The sequence below is a fragment of the Sus scrofa genome, chromosome 7 (assembly GCF_054392235.1).
Source record: "Sus scrofa isolate SSC_HxYL_T2T_F1_AM1 chromosome 7, Sscrofa_HxYL_maternal_Yorkshire_Landrace_v2.0, whole genome shotgun sequence".
Taxonomy (NCBI): Eukaryota; Metazoa; Chordata; class Mammalia; order Artiodactyla; family Suidae; genus Sus; species Sus scrofa.
Window position 1 is genome coordinate 56,577,651 of NC_139389.1, and position 13,252 is coordinate 56,590,902.

Genomic DNA, 13,252 nt, shown 5'->3' on the forward strand with positions numbered 1-13,252 from the left:
CGAAAGTAGGCTGTGCTATCAGAAGTAAGGACACTGATTACCCTGGAAGGGGGCAGAGCAGCTAAAGGGACATGAAGGGGCTTCTGGGGAGGCTGCTCATGTTCTGTTCCTTGATGTGGGTGCTGGTTACATGGGTGTGTTTGGTCTGTGACAATTCATCAACCTGGACACTTACGATACATGGGCAGGTGCATGTGGATATTACATTTCATTTAAAACTTTTTTTTTCATTTTATGGCTACACTTGTGGCATATGGAAGTTCCCAGGCCAGGGACTGAATCCAAGCTACAGCTACGGCAATGCCAGATCCTTTAAACCACTGCACCAGGCCAGGGACCTAAGGTGCTCCAGTCAGATTCCAAACCCAATGCACCACAGTAGGAACTCCTAGGGAGATTTTTTTTTTTTTAATCCTAGTGGGATAGGAGGTGGACTTGAAGGCAGAGGTGGGGGTCTGGTGACAGGGGTAGGCTAGTCAGGGAGGACTTCTCGAAAGAAGTAACATTTGTTCTGAGACCTATTGCTTAAGAAGAAGTCAGCCTTGAGAAAAGATAGTCTCTTCAATAAGTGGTGCCAAGGGGGTTCTCTTGTGATGCAGCAGGTTAAGGAGCTAGCGTTGTCCCTGCAGTGGCTGGGTCACCGCTATGGTACAGGTTTGACCCCTGGCCTGGGAACTTCCACATCCTGTGGGTGTGGCTCCCCCCCAAAAAAAATTGTAAAAGTGTTGCTGGGAAAACTAGACAACTACATGTAAAAGAGTGAAGTTAGAACATTCTCTAACATCATATACAAAAATAAATTCAAAATGGATTGAAGACCTAAATTTAAGGCCAGATACTATAAAACTCCTAAAGAAAACATAGGCAGAACACTCTTTGACGTAAGACAGCAATATTTTTTTGGATTTGTCCTCTAGCGTAATGGAAACAAAAGCAAAAATAAACAAATGGGACCTAATCAAACTTAAAAGCTTTTGCACAGCAAAGGAAACCATAAACAAAATGAAAAGACAACACTTGCGATGGGAGAAAATATTGCAAACAATGGCAACTGACAAAAGATTAATTTCCAAAACATACAAACAGCTTATACAAAAAAAAACACACAAATAACCTAATCAAAAATGCACAAGTGACCAAAATAAAAGAAAAAAACCCCACAAATAACCTAATCAAAAAATGGGTAAGCGACCAAAATAGACATTTTCCCAAAGAAGACATAAAGATGGCCAACTGGCACATGGAAAGATGCTCTACATCACTAACTATTAGAGAAATGTAAATCAAAACTACAATGATTTCACACTGGTCAGAATGGCCATCAACAAAAAGTCAATAAATAGCAAATGCTGGAGAGGGTTAGGAGAAAAGGGAACCCTCCTCCACTGTTGATGGGAATGTAAATTGGTACAACCACTGTGGAAAACAGAATGGGGATTCCTTAAAAAGCTAAAACAGGAGTTCCTACACTGGTGTAACAGGATCTGTGGCTTCTCTGCAGTGCCAGGACTCAGGTTTGATCCCCAGCCTGGCACAGTGGGTTAAAGGATCTGGTGTTGCCACAGCTGCGACGTAGGTGGCAAATGTGGCTCAGATCTGATCCCTGGCTCAGGAACTCCATATACAACAGGGTGGCCAAATAAAATAAAATAAAAAGAGAAAGTTAAAAAAAAAAAAAAAACTAAAACAGAGGAGTTCCCATCGTGGCCCAGCAGTAACGAATCTGACTAGGATCCATGATGATGCAGGTTTGATCCCTGGCCTCACTCAGCGGGTTAAGGATCTGGCATTTCTGTGGCTATGGTGTAGGCTGGCAGCTAGAGCTCCAATTTGACCCTTAGCCTGGGAACTTCCATATGCCATGGTTGTGGCCCTAAAAATACAAAACAAACAAACAAGCAAAAAAACTAAAATGGAATTACCATATGATCCAGCAATCCTACTTCTTGGCACATATATCTAGAAAAGATGAAAACTCTAAATAAAAAAGATACATTCACCCAAATTTTCATAGCAGCACTATTTACAATAGCCAAGACATGGAAGCAAATTAAATGTCTATTGACAGAGGAATGGATGAAGAACATGTGATAAACACACACACACACACACACACACACACACACACACACACACACACACAATGGAATATTACTCAGCCATAAAAAGAATGAAATAATGTCATTTGTAACAACATGGGTGGACCTAAAGATTATCATACTAAGTGAAGTCGGATGAAAAAAGACAAACGTCATATGATATCACTCCTATGCAGAACCTAAAAAAAATGATACAAATGAACTTATTTACAAAACAGAAATAGACTCACAGACATAGAAAACAAACTTATGCTTACTAAAAGGGGGGAAGATAAATAAGAAATTTGGGGTTAACAGATACATGCTATTATATATAAACTAGATAAAGAAAAAGGACCGGAGTTCCTGTCATGGCTCAGTGGTTAAGGAATCTGACTAAGAATCATGAGGTTGTGGGTTCGATCCCTGGCCTTGCTCAGTGGGTTAAGGATCCGACGTTGCCGTGAGCTGTGGCAGATGAGGCTCAGATCCCGCGTTGCTGTGGCTCTGGTGTAGGCCAGCGGCTACAGCTCTGATTAGACCCCTAGCCTGGGAACCTCCCAGGAGCAGCCTTAGAAAAGGCAAAAAGACAAAGAAAATAATAAAAGAAAGAAAGAAAGAAAAAAAAAAGAAAAAGGACCTACTATAGCACAGGAAACTATATTCAATACCTTCTAATAACTTATAATGGAAAAGAATTTGAAAAAGAACACATAAATAAGTATAATTGAATCACTTTTCTGTACACCTGAAACAATGCAAATCAACTATATTTCAATAAATATAAACTAATTTTTTTAATTGAAATTTTTTTTTTTTTTAAAGAAAGAGCCCATCTTGGGATACACTGGAGGAAAGCACACCAAGCAGAGAGCTAGTCCTGGAGGCTGGAAATCCTGTGGCACCCTGGAGGGACAGCAGAGGTCAATGCAGGTGGAGCCTAGCACAGAGCAGGGTGGGGGCTGGAGGGCTACCAGATGAGATTAGAGAGGTGTGTCGGCATCAGATCAGGCAAGAGGCCTGGTGGTCAGGAGGGAGTGAAGAGTTTATTCTAAACAGGATAAGATGACATGGAGGGTTTTATTCAGGGGCTTGCTGTGATCTGACTCACCTTCTGACTGTTGAGGGGAGAAGAGATCCTGGGCTGAAGCATCCCAAAAGACATGAATGAATAAAGATGAAACGTACATAGAGAACTCAAAATGTGAGAACAACAAGAACCATTTTATAGATGAGAAAACTGAGACCAGAGAGGGTAAGTCACTTGCCCCAAATCACACAGCAAGCTAGTGACCAGGGCACAGAGACTAGCAACCCAGACTACCTGGCACTCACTGACAACTCTCATCAGGAAGAAAAACAACTGGGCCATGTGGGCCCACTGGGAAATCCTGGGAAAATATGACTAATTTTTCAAACTTTCTATCACATTACCAGTTCATCTGGGTTCTGGCCCAGACTAGAGCTGGGTAATTGGGTTAATTCCTCTTTTCTGGCCACTAGACAGAGAATCCCACTTATTGCTGATTCTCTGTCTCCTGGGCAAGGGAGGCCTGGAAATGAATATGCCTGTGGTCATTGATCAAAGATAAGAGACTCTGGGGACCAGCTCCCGGGGGGGGGAATGCTGCGCCAATGTTCCCCATGAAGATAGGAAAGAGGGAATGGACTCCGAAGAGTGGGCTCTCCAATGGGGACTTGCTGAGAGGGCCTTCAGCAAAACAGGAGGTCAGCTGGCCTCTCAGTAAGGAGGAGGAGGAAAAGGAGGAGGAAGGTTCCACAGCAGGCAGAGCTGAGGGCTTTCCCTCATTAGCTTGATGAATTCTCCCATGACCTTGGCCAGAGGTTGTCATTATCATCCTTTACAGACCGCCACAGTTAATAAATTAGCCCCAGGACACACAACTGGTAAGTAACATAAAGGGGACAATGATCTCCTCTCTCCCTGGGAACCCGCTCATCCTTAAACCCCCTCCCTTGCACCTCCTGCTTTATCACTCACTGAGTTATTATCCTGCTGATAATACTGTCCTCTTTATGAGTTCATCTTATTTATTTATGTATTTATTTATTTATTTATCTTCCTCTCCCAGCAGAAAATATATTCCATGTGCATAACTGCATCCCCAGTACTTAGCAAGGTGCCTAGCACGTAGAAGGTATACAATAAATATTTTCGGAAGTAAAGAAGGAGGTGGTTGAGCGAAGGATTTTCTGAGGAGGTGACATTTGATTTCAAAAATCTGGCCTTGGGAAGTAGATCTCTGGCACGAAGAGAACAGAACAGAATGGGAGTGGGGATGAGGGGAACCGAATGCTAAAGTACAGTTAGAGAAATGCCCTTATCAAGAGAAGCCGGGGACTGGGCGGGGGGGTCCAAAGGAGAAGGACTGGAGGCCAGAGGGTCCGCCAGGCCCTGCTGTCGGGTGTCGGAACCCTCCGCGGTCTCCTGTTGTGTATCTCAGGGTGAGGTGGGGGGCCCATAGGGTAAATGTGGAGGTGTGCGCTGCCTCTGGAGGCGAAATCTGTCTGAACCCCTCTCCTCCAGCCCTGAGTGTGAGCGGCTGCCGGAGGCGCTCTGTTGCTGGGGTTGCCTCTTCACGCATCTACCCACAGCGGCGGCCGTGTGCCCTCCTGAATCTCAGAAGCCTTTTTTCTGGCGGAGATTTTCCAGCCTGCAGGTCTCGGTACCCAGCCTCCACCCTGCCGGAGTGCCCTCAGTTCTCCAGGAAATCGAAGGCGAATAAGTAGCCAATAGAAATGCGGCTTGGAAGCTCTTAGGGTGCAACTGGCCAATCGCTGGCCAGTGGGACGCCCCCCACCTCTTTAAAAATGCTACCGCGAGGACCTAAATACTCCTAGCTCTCAGCCGGGCTACTGGCCTCGGGGTGGACCTAAGCAGACCACTGCGCACCACCAAGGTCGATGGCATCAGCCCGAGGCAGCTGCCGCATCGCCCGCGCCGTCGGGGCTGTGCTCCCCCTCAACTGGCTGGGAGACGCGCCGCTGGGGCTGCCTACTAACAGTTCGGCGGACAACGGATCCGAGAGCACCCGCCTGGCCTGGGGTCCCGGCAGCCTGGACCGCCTCGAGGGAGTGGCAGGGGCCGGAGCGACGCTGGCGCTGCGCGCCCTGATCGCAGGCGCCTACCTGGCCCTGTGCGCTGTTGGGCTGGTGGGCAACACGCTGGTGCTGGTCCTGGTGCGGGCCCAACAGCGGCGCCGCCGCTCCCTGCTCAATTGCTTCCTCCTCAACCTTGCAGCCACTGACCTGCAGTTCGTCCTGACGCTGCCCTTCTGGGCCGCGGACACGGTGCGCGACTTCAGTTGGCCCTTTGGGGGTGCCATGTGCAAGGTGGTGCTGACCCTCACCGTGCTTAACATGTACGCCAGCAGCTTCTTCCTCAGCGCCATGAGCATGGACCGTTACCGCACGGTGGCAAATGCGCTGCGTCCTCGCCAGCCCGGAACCCCATGGGCTGTCTGCGTGTGCTGCCTGCTCTGGGCCATCGCAGTCCTGGCTACCGCGCCCACCGCCCTGTTTGCCATAGCGGCCAGAGTGGGAGATGAACGCTTGTGCCTGCTGCGCTTCCCCGACGGAGGTCCCGACTGGCTGGCCTTCTACCACCTGCAAAAGATCGCCGTGGCCTTCGTGCTGCCACTGGCCACTCTGGGCACCTGCTCACTGCTGCTCCTGCGCTTCCTGCGGCGGCGGCGGACACGCTGGCCATCGGGGGTCTGGCCCAGACGACGCTCCCAGGTTACCCGGGTGCTGGCCTGCGTGCTGTTGACCTTCGTGCTCTGCTGGCTGCCCAACCAAGCACTCACACTCTGGGGAGTGCTGATCAAGCTGAATGCCGTGCCCTGGGACCGTGCCTACTTCCTGGCGCAGGCCTACCTCTTCCCGGTGTCCATCTGCTTGGCGCACTCCAACAGCTGCCTCAACCCGCTGCTCTACTGCCTGCTGCGCAGCGACTTCCGCCAGGGCCTGCGAAAGCTGTGCGGCTGGGCCAAGCCCCCCGCAGACCTCCGACCTGGTCGGACAGCCGTGCCCCAGCTACTGCGCTCTCCCACCAGGCCTGAGGACAGAGAGGTACACCTCTCAGTAAGAACCACCCTCCGCTCTATTGTACCAAGAGTCGTGGGGCAGATTATGTCACCTGAGACTGGGCCAATGAAGTCAAGCAGCAGTGTCTGCCTTCAGGGTCTGTGTTCTGGGGTCGATTGGAGGGCCTGTATTGGCCTTTTGGCAGTGGAGACTGAGAGTTGCCACTAACCTTCTGCATGACCCAGGGTGAATCCCTTCCTCCCTGGGCTCAGTTTCCTCATTCCTTCAAGGAGAGGTGGGGATTCGATCAACTGTGGGGACCTCGCTACATCCAGCCCTTTCATCCTCCTGGCACAACCTCTTCAAACAGTGTGAGCTCCATTTAAGGACTTAATCTGCTTTATGTTTCCCTTTTCATTTTTATAAGGAAGCTATAAGAGAGGGGTCTGGGCTGTTTTTGGAAACCTAGGTGGAGGAACTTCAGGGATAGCAGGCGGCCCTTGATGGCTCCAGATTTCTGAGCCTTTGTCTGCAAGCCCTGCCTGCTACTTGCTTCTCTAGATCCTGGGGACTTGGCTGACCCCAACCTCACTCATGCAGAAGTATGCTATGAAATCTGAGCATGCTAGAGCTAGCTACTGCATGAAGACTGGCTGCAAGGAGTAGCCAGAAAGCCTGGAGTTGTGCAGCTTGATGGGGGTCAGGGGGCAGTAGTGGCCTAAGTGGCCACATAGGGCAGAACTGGGACCTGTGGGAGATAAGTCACGAGAAGCAGATTTCCATCCCTCATTATTACAGACTTTTCCCATTTTTGAGCACCTGAGCATCATGAAATAGTGAGCTCCCTGTCCGTGGAGTTATTATGACAGAGACTGATGGGAACAGGACTGATGGCATCAGAAGTGGCTGTGGAGCTGCTAGATGATTTCAGCAATCCCTTTGAGTCTGGAGGCCCTGTAACTGATATGGGACAGGTGAGAGTGTAGCTTCAGAGTTGGCATGATGTAGACATTAGCAGTCGGCATCTATTCCCCCTGCTCCCCAAATGCACCCTAAAGATAAATCACAGGGTGACTGATTTAAATCCCTTCTCTGGTAGGAAGCACTTCACACTCATATCAATGCAGAGCCACCACCATAAAGCATTCTCAGCACATATGAGTTGAGATTAGATGGTCAGAGGTCAGAATTCGTATTTGCATCCTTGCAAAGACTTGCTCATCAATTTCACGCCAGATGCCACTGATAGAGGAAGACTTGATGCTTGAAGATAGAGGGGGGGAAAAGCCTATCCTGCACTGCCTGATGTCCAAGCCAGGCGCCCACGCAGGACTTTGGGTCAACTCAAATGTCTCCAGATTTGTCATCCCAGAGCAACCAGAAGAGGGGGGTGAAACCCACAGGGAGCACCTGATGGAATGAGAGTCCCTAGGCCTGGTGCAGGTGATACTATTATTCCTCTAAAGTACCACAACACAAAGAATCTATTCCTCAGAGTACCTGTCCACTTAGAAAGAAAATAAGGCTTTGGAAAGCAAAGAACTGCAGTGATTCATTGGTAGCTCCAAGCCTTGATTATTTTTCTCAGTGTTATTTTAAAAATGGGTCATTTTTTAAAATGCAGCTCATTTCTCCTTCATGTGCAGAGGAATGTGTTTTGTGGGAGCAACAGGAGGGAAAAGGAGCCTCTAGAGCAGTTTTCACCTCTCTTCCTGCAGCCCATCCTCTGTTGTCCACAAGACCAACCCTAAGAACTAAAAGGATGGGACACAGGGGTGCTCTCCCAAGAGAACATGAGACCTGTGTGCTCTAAATCAGAAATAATAGCTTATTAAATAGAACCTAAGGACAATGTTCATTTCATTCTGTTAAAAGAATCTTTTATGGAGTTCTCTTCGTGGCTCAGTGGTTAAGGAATCCAACTAGGAACCATGAGGTTGCGGGTTTGATCCCTGGCCTCGCTCAGTGGGTTAAGGATCCGGTGTTGCCGTGAGCTGTGGTGTAGGTTACAGACTCGGCTCGGATCCTGCATTGCTGTGGCTTTGGCATAGTGCAGCCTTAGAAAAAGGCAAAAAGACCAAAAAAAAAAAAAAAAGAGTATTTTAGGAAAGTTACACTAATGACTCCATAAATACCATAGAGTGGACCATGGAATGTGGGAGAAAGACATTCAACTTGGAGTCAGCCTGGTCAGAAGCCCCTGCTCCAGCTTGCTGTGTGACCTTAAGCAAGTCACTTTGCCTCTCTGAGCCTCAATTTCTTCATCTATAAAATGAGTGGGTTGATAATTCAATGATTAGTTTTTACCCCCTCTCTGTTCTTTTCTAATCACTCTTCACTTGTAAACTGTTTTTAGGGTCATTTCTTATCACGACGCAGTTCATATGACTCTTTGTTCTTATGAACTATTTCCTGGCTCAGGATAAACTTTCACTGGCTCATGCCGTAAAAGTATGTTGCTCACCCAGAATGGGACTGTGACTCCTGTGGAGGAGCAGATAAAATACCTGTATTGGTAGTCTTGGACCGTGTGCTCAGCTCTCAGCCAGCACTTTTTTTTTTTTTTTTTTGGACTCTTTAGGGCTGCACCCATGTAATATGAAAGTTCCCAGGCTAGGGGCTGAATCAGAGCTACAGCTGCTGGCCTACACCACAGCCATAGCAACGCAGGATCTGAGCCGAGTCTGTGACATACACCACAGCTCACGGCAATGACGGATCCTTAACCCACTGAGTGAGGCCAGGGATCGAACCTGTGTCCTCATGGTTACTAGTCAGATTCATTTCCACTGAGCCATGAAGGGAACTCCTCAGCCAGTACTCCTGAGGCTTCCCTCACAACTGTCTTGTGTGTGGAATCAGGACTCAGATGTGCCCTAGAAAGACAGCTCCCCAGGGTGCATTCATCAGGGTCCTGACCTCCTTGCTGAGGGGACAGGAGGAGGAAGACACAGGGACAGGAAACTCTGAGAAAACTGTCTGGAAAAGGTGAGCGAGAAGAATCATCATTTGATGTCGAGAAGAGGGGAAATGAGGGAAATGCACACACGGAAGTGCGGAATAAGTGAAAATTCTGAGGAAAAGAACAAGCCCCAGAGCTTGTACCTCAAGAAGACCAACGAGCTTGCCCTTGGGGAGCACTTGGCAATGAGGCATGCACAGTGCTCTGTGTGTCCTGGGTCCTCACAAAGGATTTTGAGGTGTGCAGTGTTTTTCACATTGTGAGGAGGAAATGAAGGCTCTCATAAGTGAAGGAACTGCCCGAGGTCACACAGCCTATGAGGTGGCACAGCAAGCATTTCAAACTGCAGCTCCTCAATGCCAATGCCCAAACTCTTAATTTTTTTGCTTTTGGAGTTCCCATCGTGGCTCAGCGGTTAATGAATCTGACTAGCATCCATGAGGACACAGGTTCGATCCTTGACCTTGCTCAGTGGGTTAGGGATCTGGCATTGCTGTGGTGTAGGTTGAAGACACGGCTCAGATCCTGTGTTGTTGCTGTGGCTGTGGTGTAGGCCGGCAGCTACAGCTCCGATTAGACCCTTAGCCTGGGAATCTCCATATGCTGTGGGTGCGGCCCTAAAAAAAAAAAAAGAAGGAAAATTTTTTTTTGCTTTTTGGGTCTGCACCCGTGGCATATGGAGGTTCCCAGGCTAGGGGTCAACACCACAGCCATAGCAACGCCAGATCCTTAACCCACTGAGTGAGGCCAGGGATCAAACCTGTGTCCTCATGGATGCTAGTCAGATTCTTTAACCACTGAGCCATGACGGAACTCCTCAATGCCCAAACTCTTAACCACTATTGGCTAATCTGCCTTATGCCAAGAAAGATGTTAAAGTGCTCAAAGAGGCCAAATGACAACTTGTGTCCTGGACACAGAGGGGACAGAGGAGCCAAGCGTTTGCAGAAGAAGAGGTGCTCTGAATGGGTGAACGGAGGCTGGGTTGGCTGCGGTGTCAGATGCTAGAGAGGAGGGGAGGAGAGGGGACAGATGGCCTGGATGAATCCTGAGGACATCTGATACTGTCGTGATCCCAGCACATCCCAGCCCCCTAAATGGCACATAGGGGAGAGGGATGAGGGATTGCTCAGACCTCTGAAACCGCTCCAAGTGGGCAGAGATGTACAGCCGTGGACCCTGTGCCAGGAGGGTGTGGCTGGCTGGTTGAAAGACATCCTCAGCTTACAGAAATGACCCACTGCCCACCCCACCCCCCGCCCATTTTCACAGCACATGGAGATCCCAGGCCAGGGATTGAATCTGAGCCACAGCTGTGACCCAAGCCACAGCTACTGCAACGCCAGATCCTTTAACCTATGGCACTGGGCCAGGGATCAAGCCCATGCCTCTGCAGCAGTCAGAGCTGCTGCAGTCAGATTCTTAGCCCGCTATACCATATCGGGAACTCCCAACCCACTGGCCTTTATAGCAGCAGGGCCCTGGCACCTCAGCCTCAGCAAGCTTTCCTGCTGAATTCTTCCCTGAGGAGGGCAAGTTGCCTCTCTGCACCCCACCCTGAGCCACACAGCCCAGCTGGTCTACTCCCTCCTGACCCAGGCCACCTTCCTCTCTTCCCTTTAAGATAGTTCCCATCGTGGCACAGTGGTCAACGAATCTGACTAGGAACCATGAGGTTGCAGGTTCAATCCCTGACCTTGCTCAGTGGGTTAAGAATCCAGCGTTGCTGTGAGCTGTGGTATAGGTCGCAGACACGGCTCGGATCCTGAGTTGCTGTGGCTCTGGTGTAGGCTGGCGGCTACAGCTCCAATTGGACCCCTTAGCCTGGGAAGCTCCATATGCCGCAGGAGCAGCCCTAGAAAAGGCAAAAAGACAAAAAAAAAAAAAAAAAAAAAAAAAAAAGACAAAAAAAAAAGAAAAAAGAAAAAGAGGGGCAGCTGAGCTTTTCTTTCTCTTCCAAGTCCCCTCACTCCCAGGGCCTCCACGGAGCCTTCTTCCAAGGGTTGGAACCCCAGGAAGATGTTCTAGATCTCTCCTCAACCCCAGCCTACTCTGTGAACGTTCTGGAGACCCTTGTGTAGACTCTGCACCCCTCCCTTGTGTGCTCCAAGCCCCTTGTCTGTCTGTTTTGGCTCTTAGTTCTCCACTCTGCTGACATTCCTGCAGCTCCTCTGCCCACCCTGGAGGATGAGGGAGGGCACACAGGACTCCCTGGTCCCCTACACAGTGCTCTGCCCATGAAGGACAGCAAACTCAGTGCTTAGTAGGTCTGCATTTCTTCTTCAGTTACAAATTGTAAATATCCTTGTCTGAGGTGTGCTTGTATTGCTTATACAGTAGGTTGTCAATAAATGCCCGCTGACTGTGTGAGCACTGCTGCGCAGGCCTTCACTCTCCTATTTGCCTATTTCGTCTCTTTCCCCCTTCCCTCAGCCTGAGCAGAGTCTTCCAAAGTTTTATCTTCAACTTCATCCAGTTTGCAGTCTGCTCCATACTAAATCCATATTTATTCCACAATAAAAATAATGTCCCTATCCTCAAGTGACTGATGCTCCCAACATACCCCATGTGGCACCATGGAAAACCCCAGGGTGAGAAGCAAAAATTTACAAGGTGAAGCCCAGAATCCCAGAATCCTGTCCCTGCACCATAAGCTCCCTCTCCAGCCTTCTCTGGAGCCTGGACCCCACGCAAATCCATTCACGCTGGCCCCCTCTGCCTGGGGTGTCAGCCCCTCTGGATGGGACGTTTGCTTGTGCACCCACAGCCCTTGCTGATTCTGTGCTGTGCTGCTCTGCTGGCCTGGCCGCTGCCCCCTGGCCTCCAAACATCCTGAGTCAGAAGCCCTTGCCCTTCCTTCCCCACCTCTCAAAGCATTTTCAGTTACCTCTGTTAAAGCATTCAAGGACCACAGACAGTTATTTGGGCCTGGTTGAAAGAACAGTTCTGGCCCTCTAGTTATGGCAGGTTTGCGCTGATAAGTCATGCCATCCAACCTTCTTCTCCAGCTTCCCCTACTTCCTGAGGACCCTCAGGACACCCTGAGTTCAGTCCCTTATGAGTATGGCCCTCTCGCTGGGTTGAGCAGGTACTCCTCCAAGCCAGAGCCGTTGCTCCTCTGACCTGTGTCACCCTCAAGATAGCCTCTGGCCAAGTGTATGTGTTGGAAGATTCTTTGCTGAAATGAAAAGGCCTGTGGCCGACTTTAGACCCTTCCATTTCAAGTTTCTCTGCCCTTAACACACTGATTAAAATGTCAAGTAGCCAGAACGGCCATCCTCAAAAAGTCTACAAACAGTAAGTGCTGGAAAGGGTGTTCCTTGTTGGTGGGAATGTAAATTGGTGCAACCACTGTGGAAAATAGTACAGAGATTCCTCAGAAAACTAAAAACAGAATTACCATTTGATCCAGCAATCCCACTCTTGGGCGTCTATCCAGAGAAAACCATGACTCGAAAAGATACATGTACTCCAATGTTCACTGCAGAACTGTACACAATAGCCAAGACATGGAAACAACCTAAATGCCCATCGACAGAGGAGTGGATAAAGATGTGGTACATATACACAATGGAAGATTACTTAGCCATGAAAAGGAAAGAAATAACAGCATTCACAGCAACATGGATGGACCTAGAAATTATCATGCTAAGTGAAGATAGTCAGACAGTGAGACACTAGCATCAAATGCTATCACTGACATGTGGAATATAAAAAAGGGACACAATGAACTTCTTTGCAGAACAGATACTGACTCACAGACTTTGAAAAACCTATGGTTTCCCAATGAGATGGGTTGAGGGGGTGGGGGATACACTGGGGGTTTGGGATGGAAATGCTATAAAATTGGGTTGTGATGATCACTGTACAACTATAAATGTAATAAAATAAAATTAAATCAAAAAGTCAAGGAAGCAGGAATCCGTAAACCCACTTTCAATTCCCAGAGGGTGGAGTGGGCCCCATTTTAGGTGCTCTTCTGCTGCAGGTAAGATGCATAATCACCTCCTAATTGACATACCTATGAACAGACGAAGGGTGTGGGGTGGGGAACGGTCACTCCAGCAGGGATCCAGTTGTCACCTTGGATTATTGCAGTTGGTTTCTCAGCACTGCCCCAAGGGAGGTGGCAATATGGGGACCGAAAGATGCTGTTAATTTGGTC

At 48.9% G+C, this 13,252-nt stretch overlaps 1 protein-coding gene and 1 long non-coding RNA gene across 2 annotated transcripts in view; one reads left to right on the forward strand and one right to left on the reverse strand.

Annotated features, from left to right (window-relative positions):
* LOC146401599 (uncharacterized) overlaps positions 1-13,252 on the reverse strand; it is a 43,579-nt gene that overhangs the window by 6,841 nt on the left and 23,486 nt on the right. The window lies entirely within an intron of this gene.
* On the forward strand, positions 2,892-8,214 carry LOC100624250 (relaxin-3 receptor 2-like). The gene has a single exon (XM_084968390.1). The coding sequence runs from the start codon at positions 5,004-5,006 to the stop codon at positions 6,351-6,353; it is 1,350 nt and encodes a 449-aa protein (XP_084824516.1). The 5' UTR covers positions 2,892-5,003; the 3' UTR covers positions 6,354-8,214.

Coding starts and splice junctions, on each gene's coding strand:
- LOC100624250 (XM_084968390.1), top strand. CDS start 5,004: ATGGCATCAGCCCGAGGCAGCTGCCGCATCGCCCGCGCCGTCGGGGCT.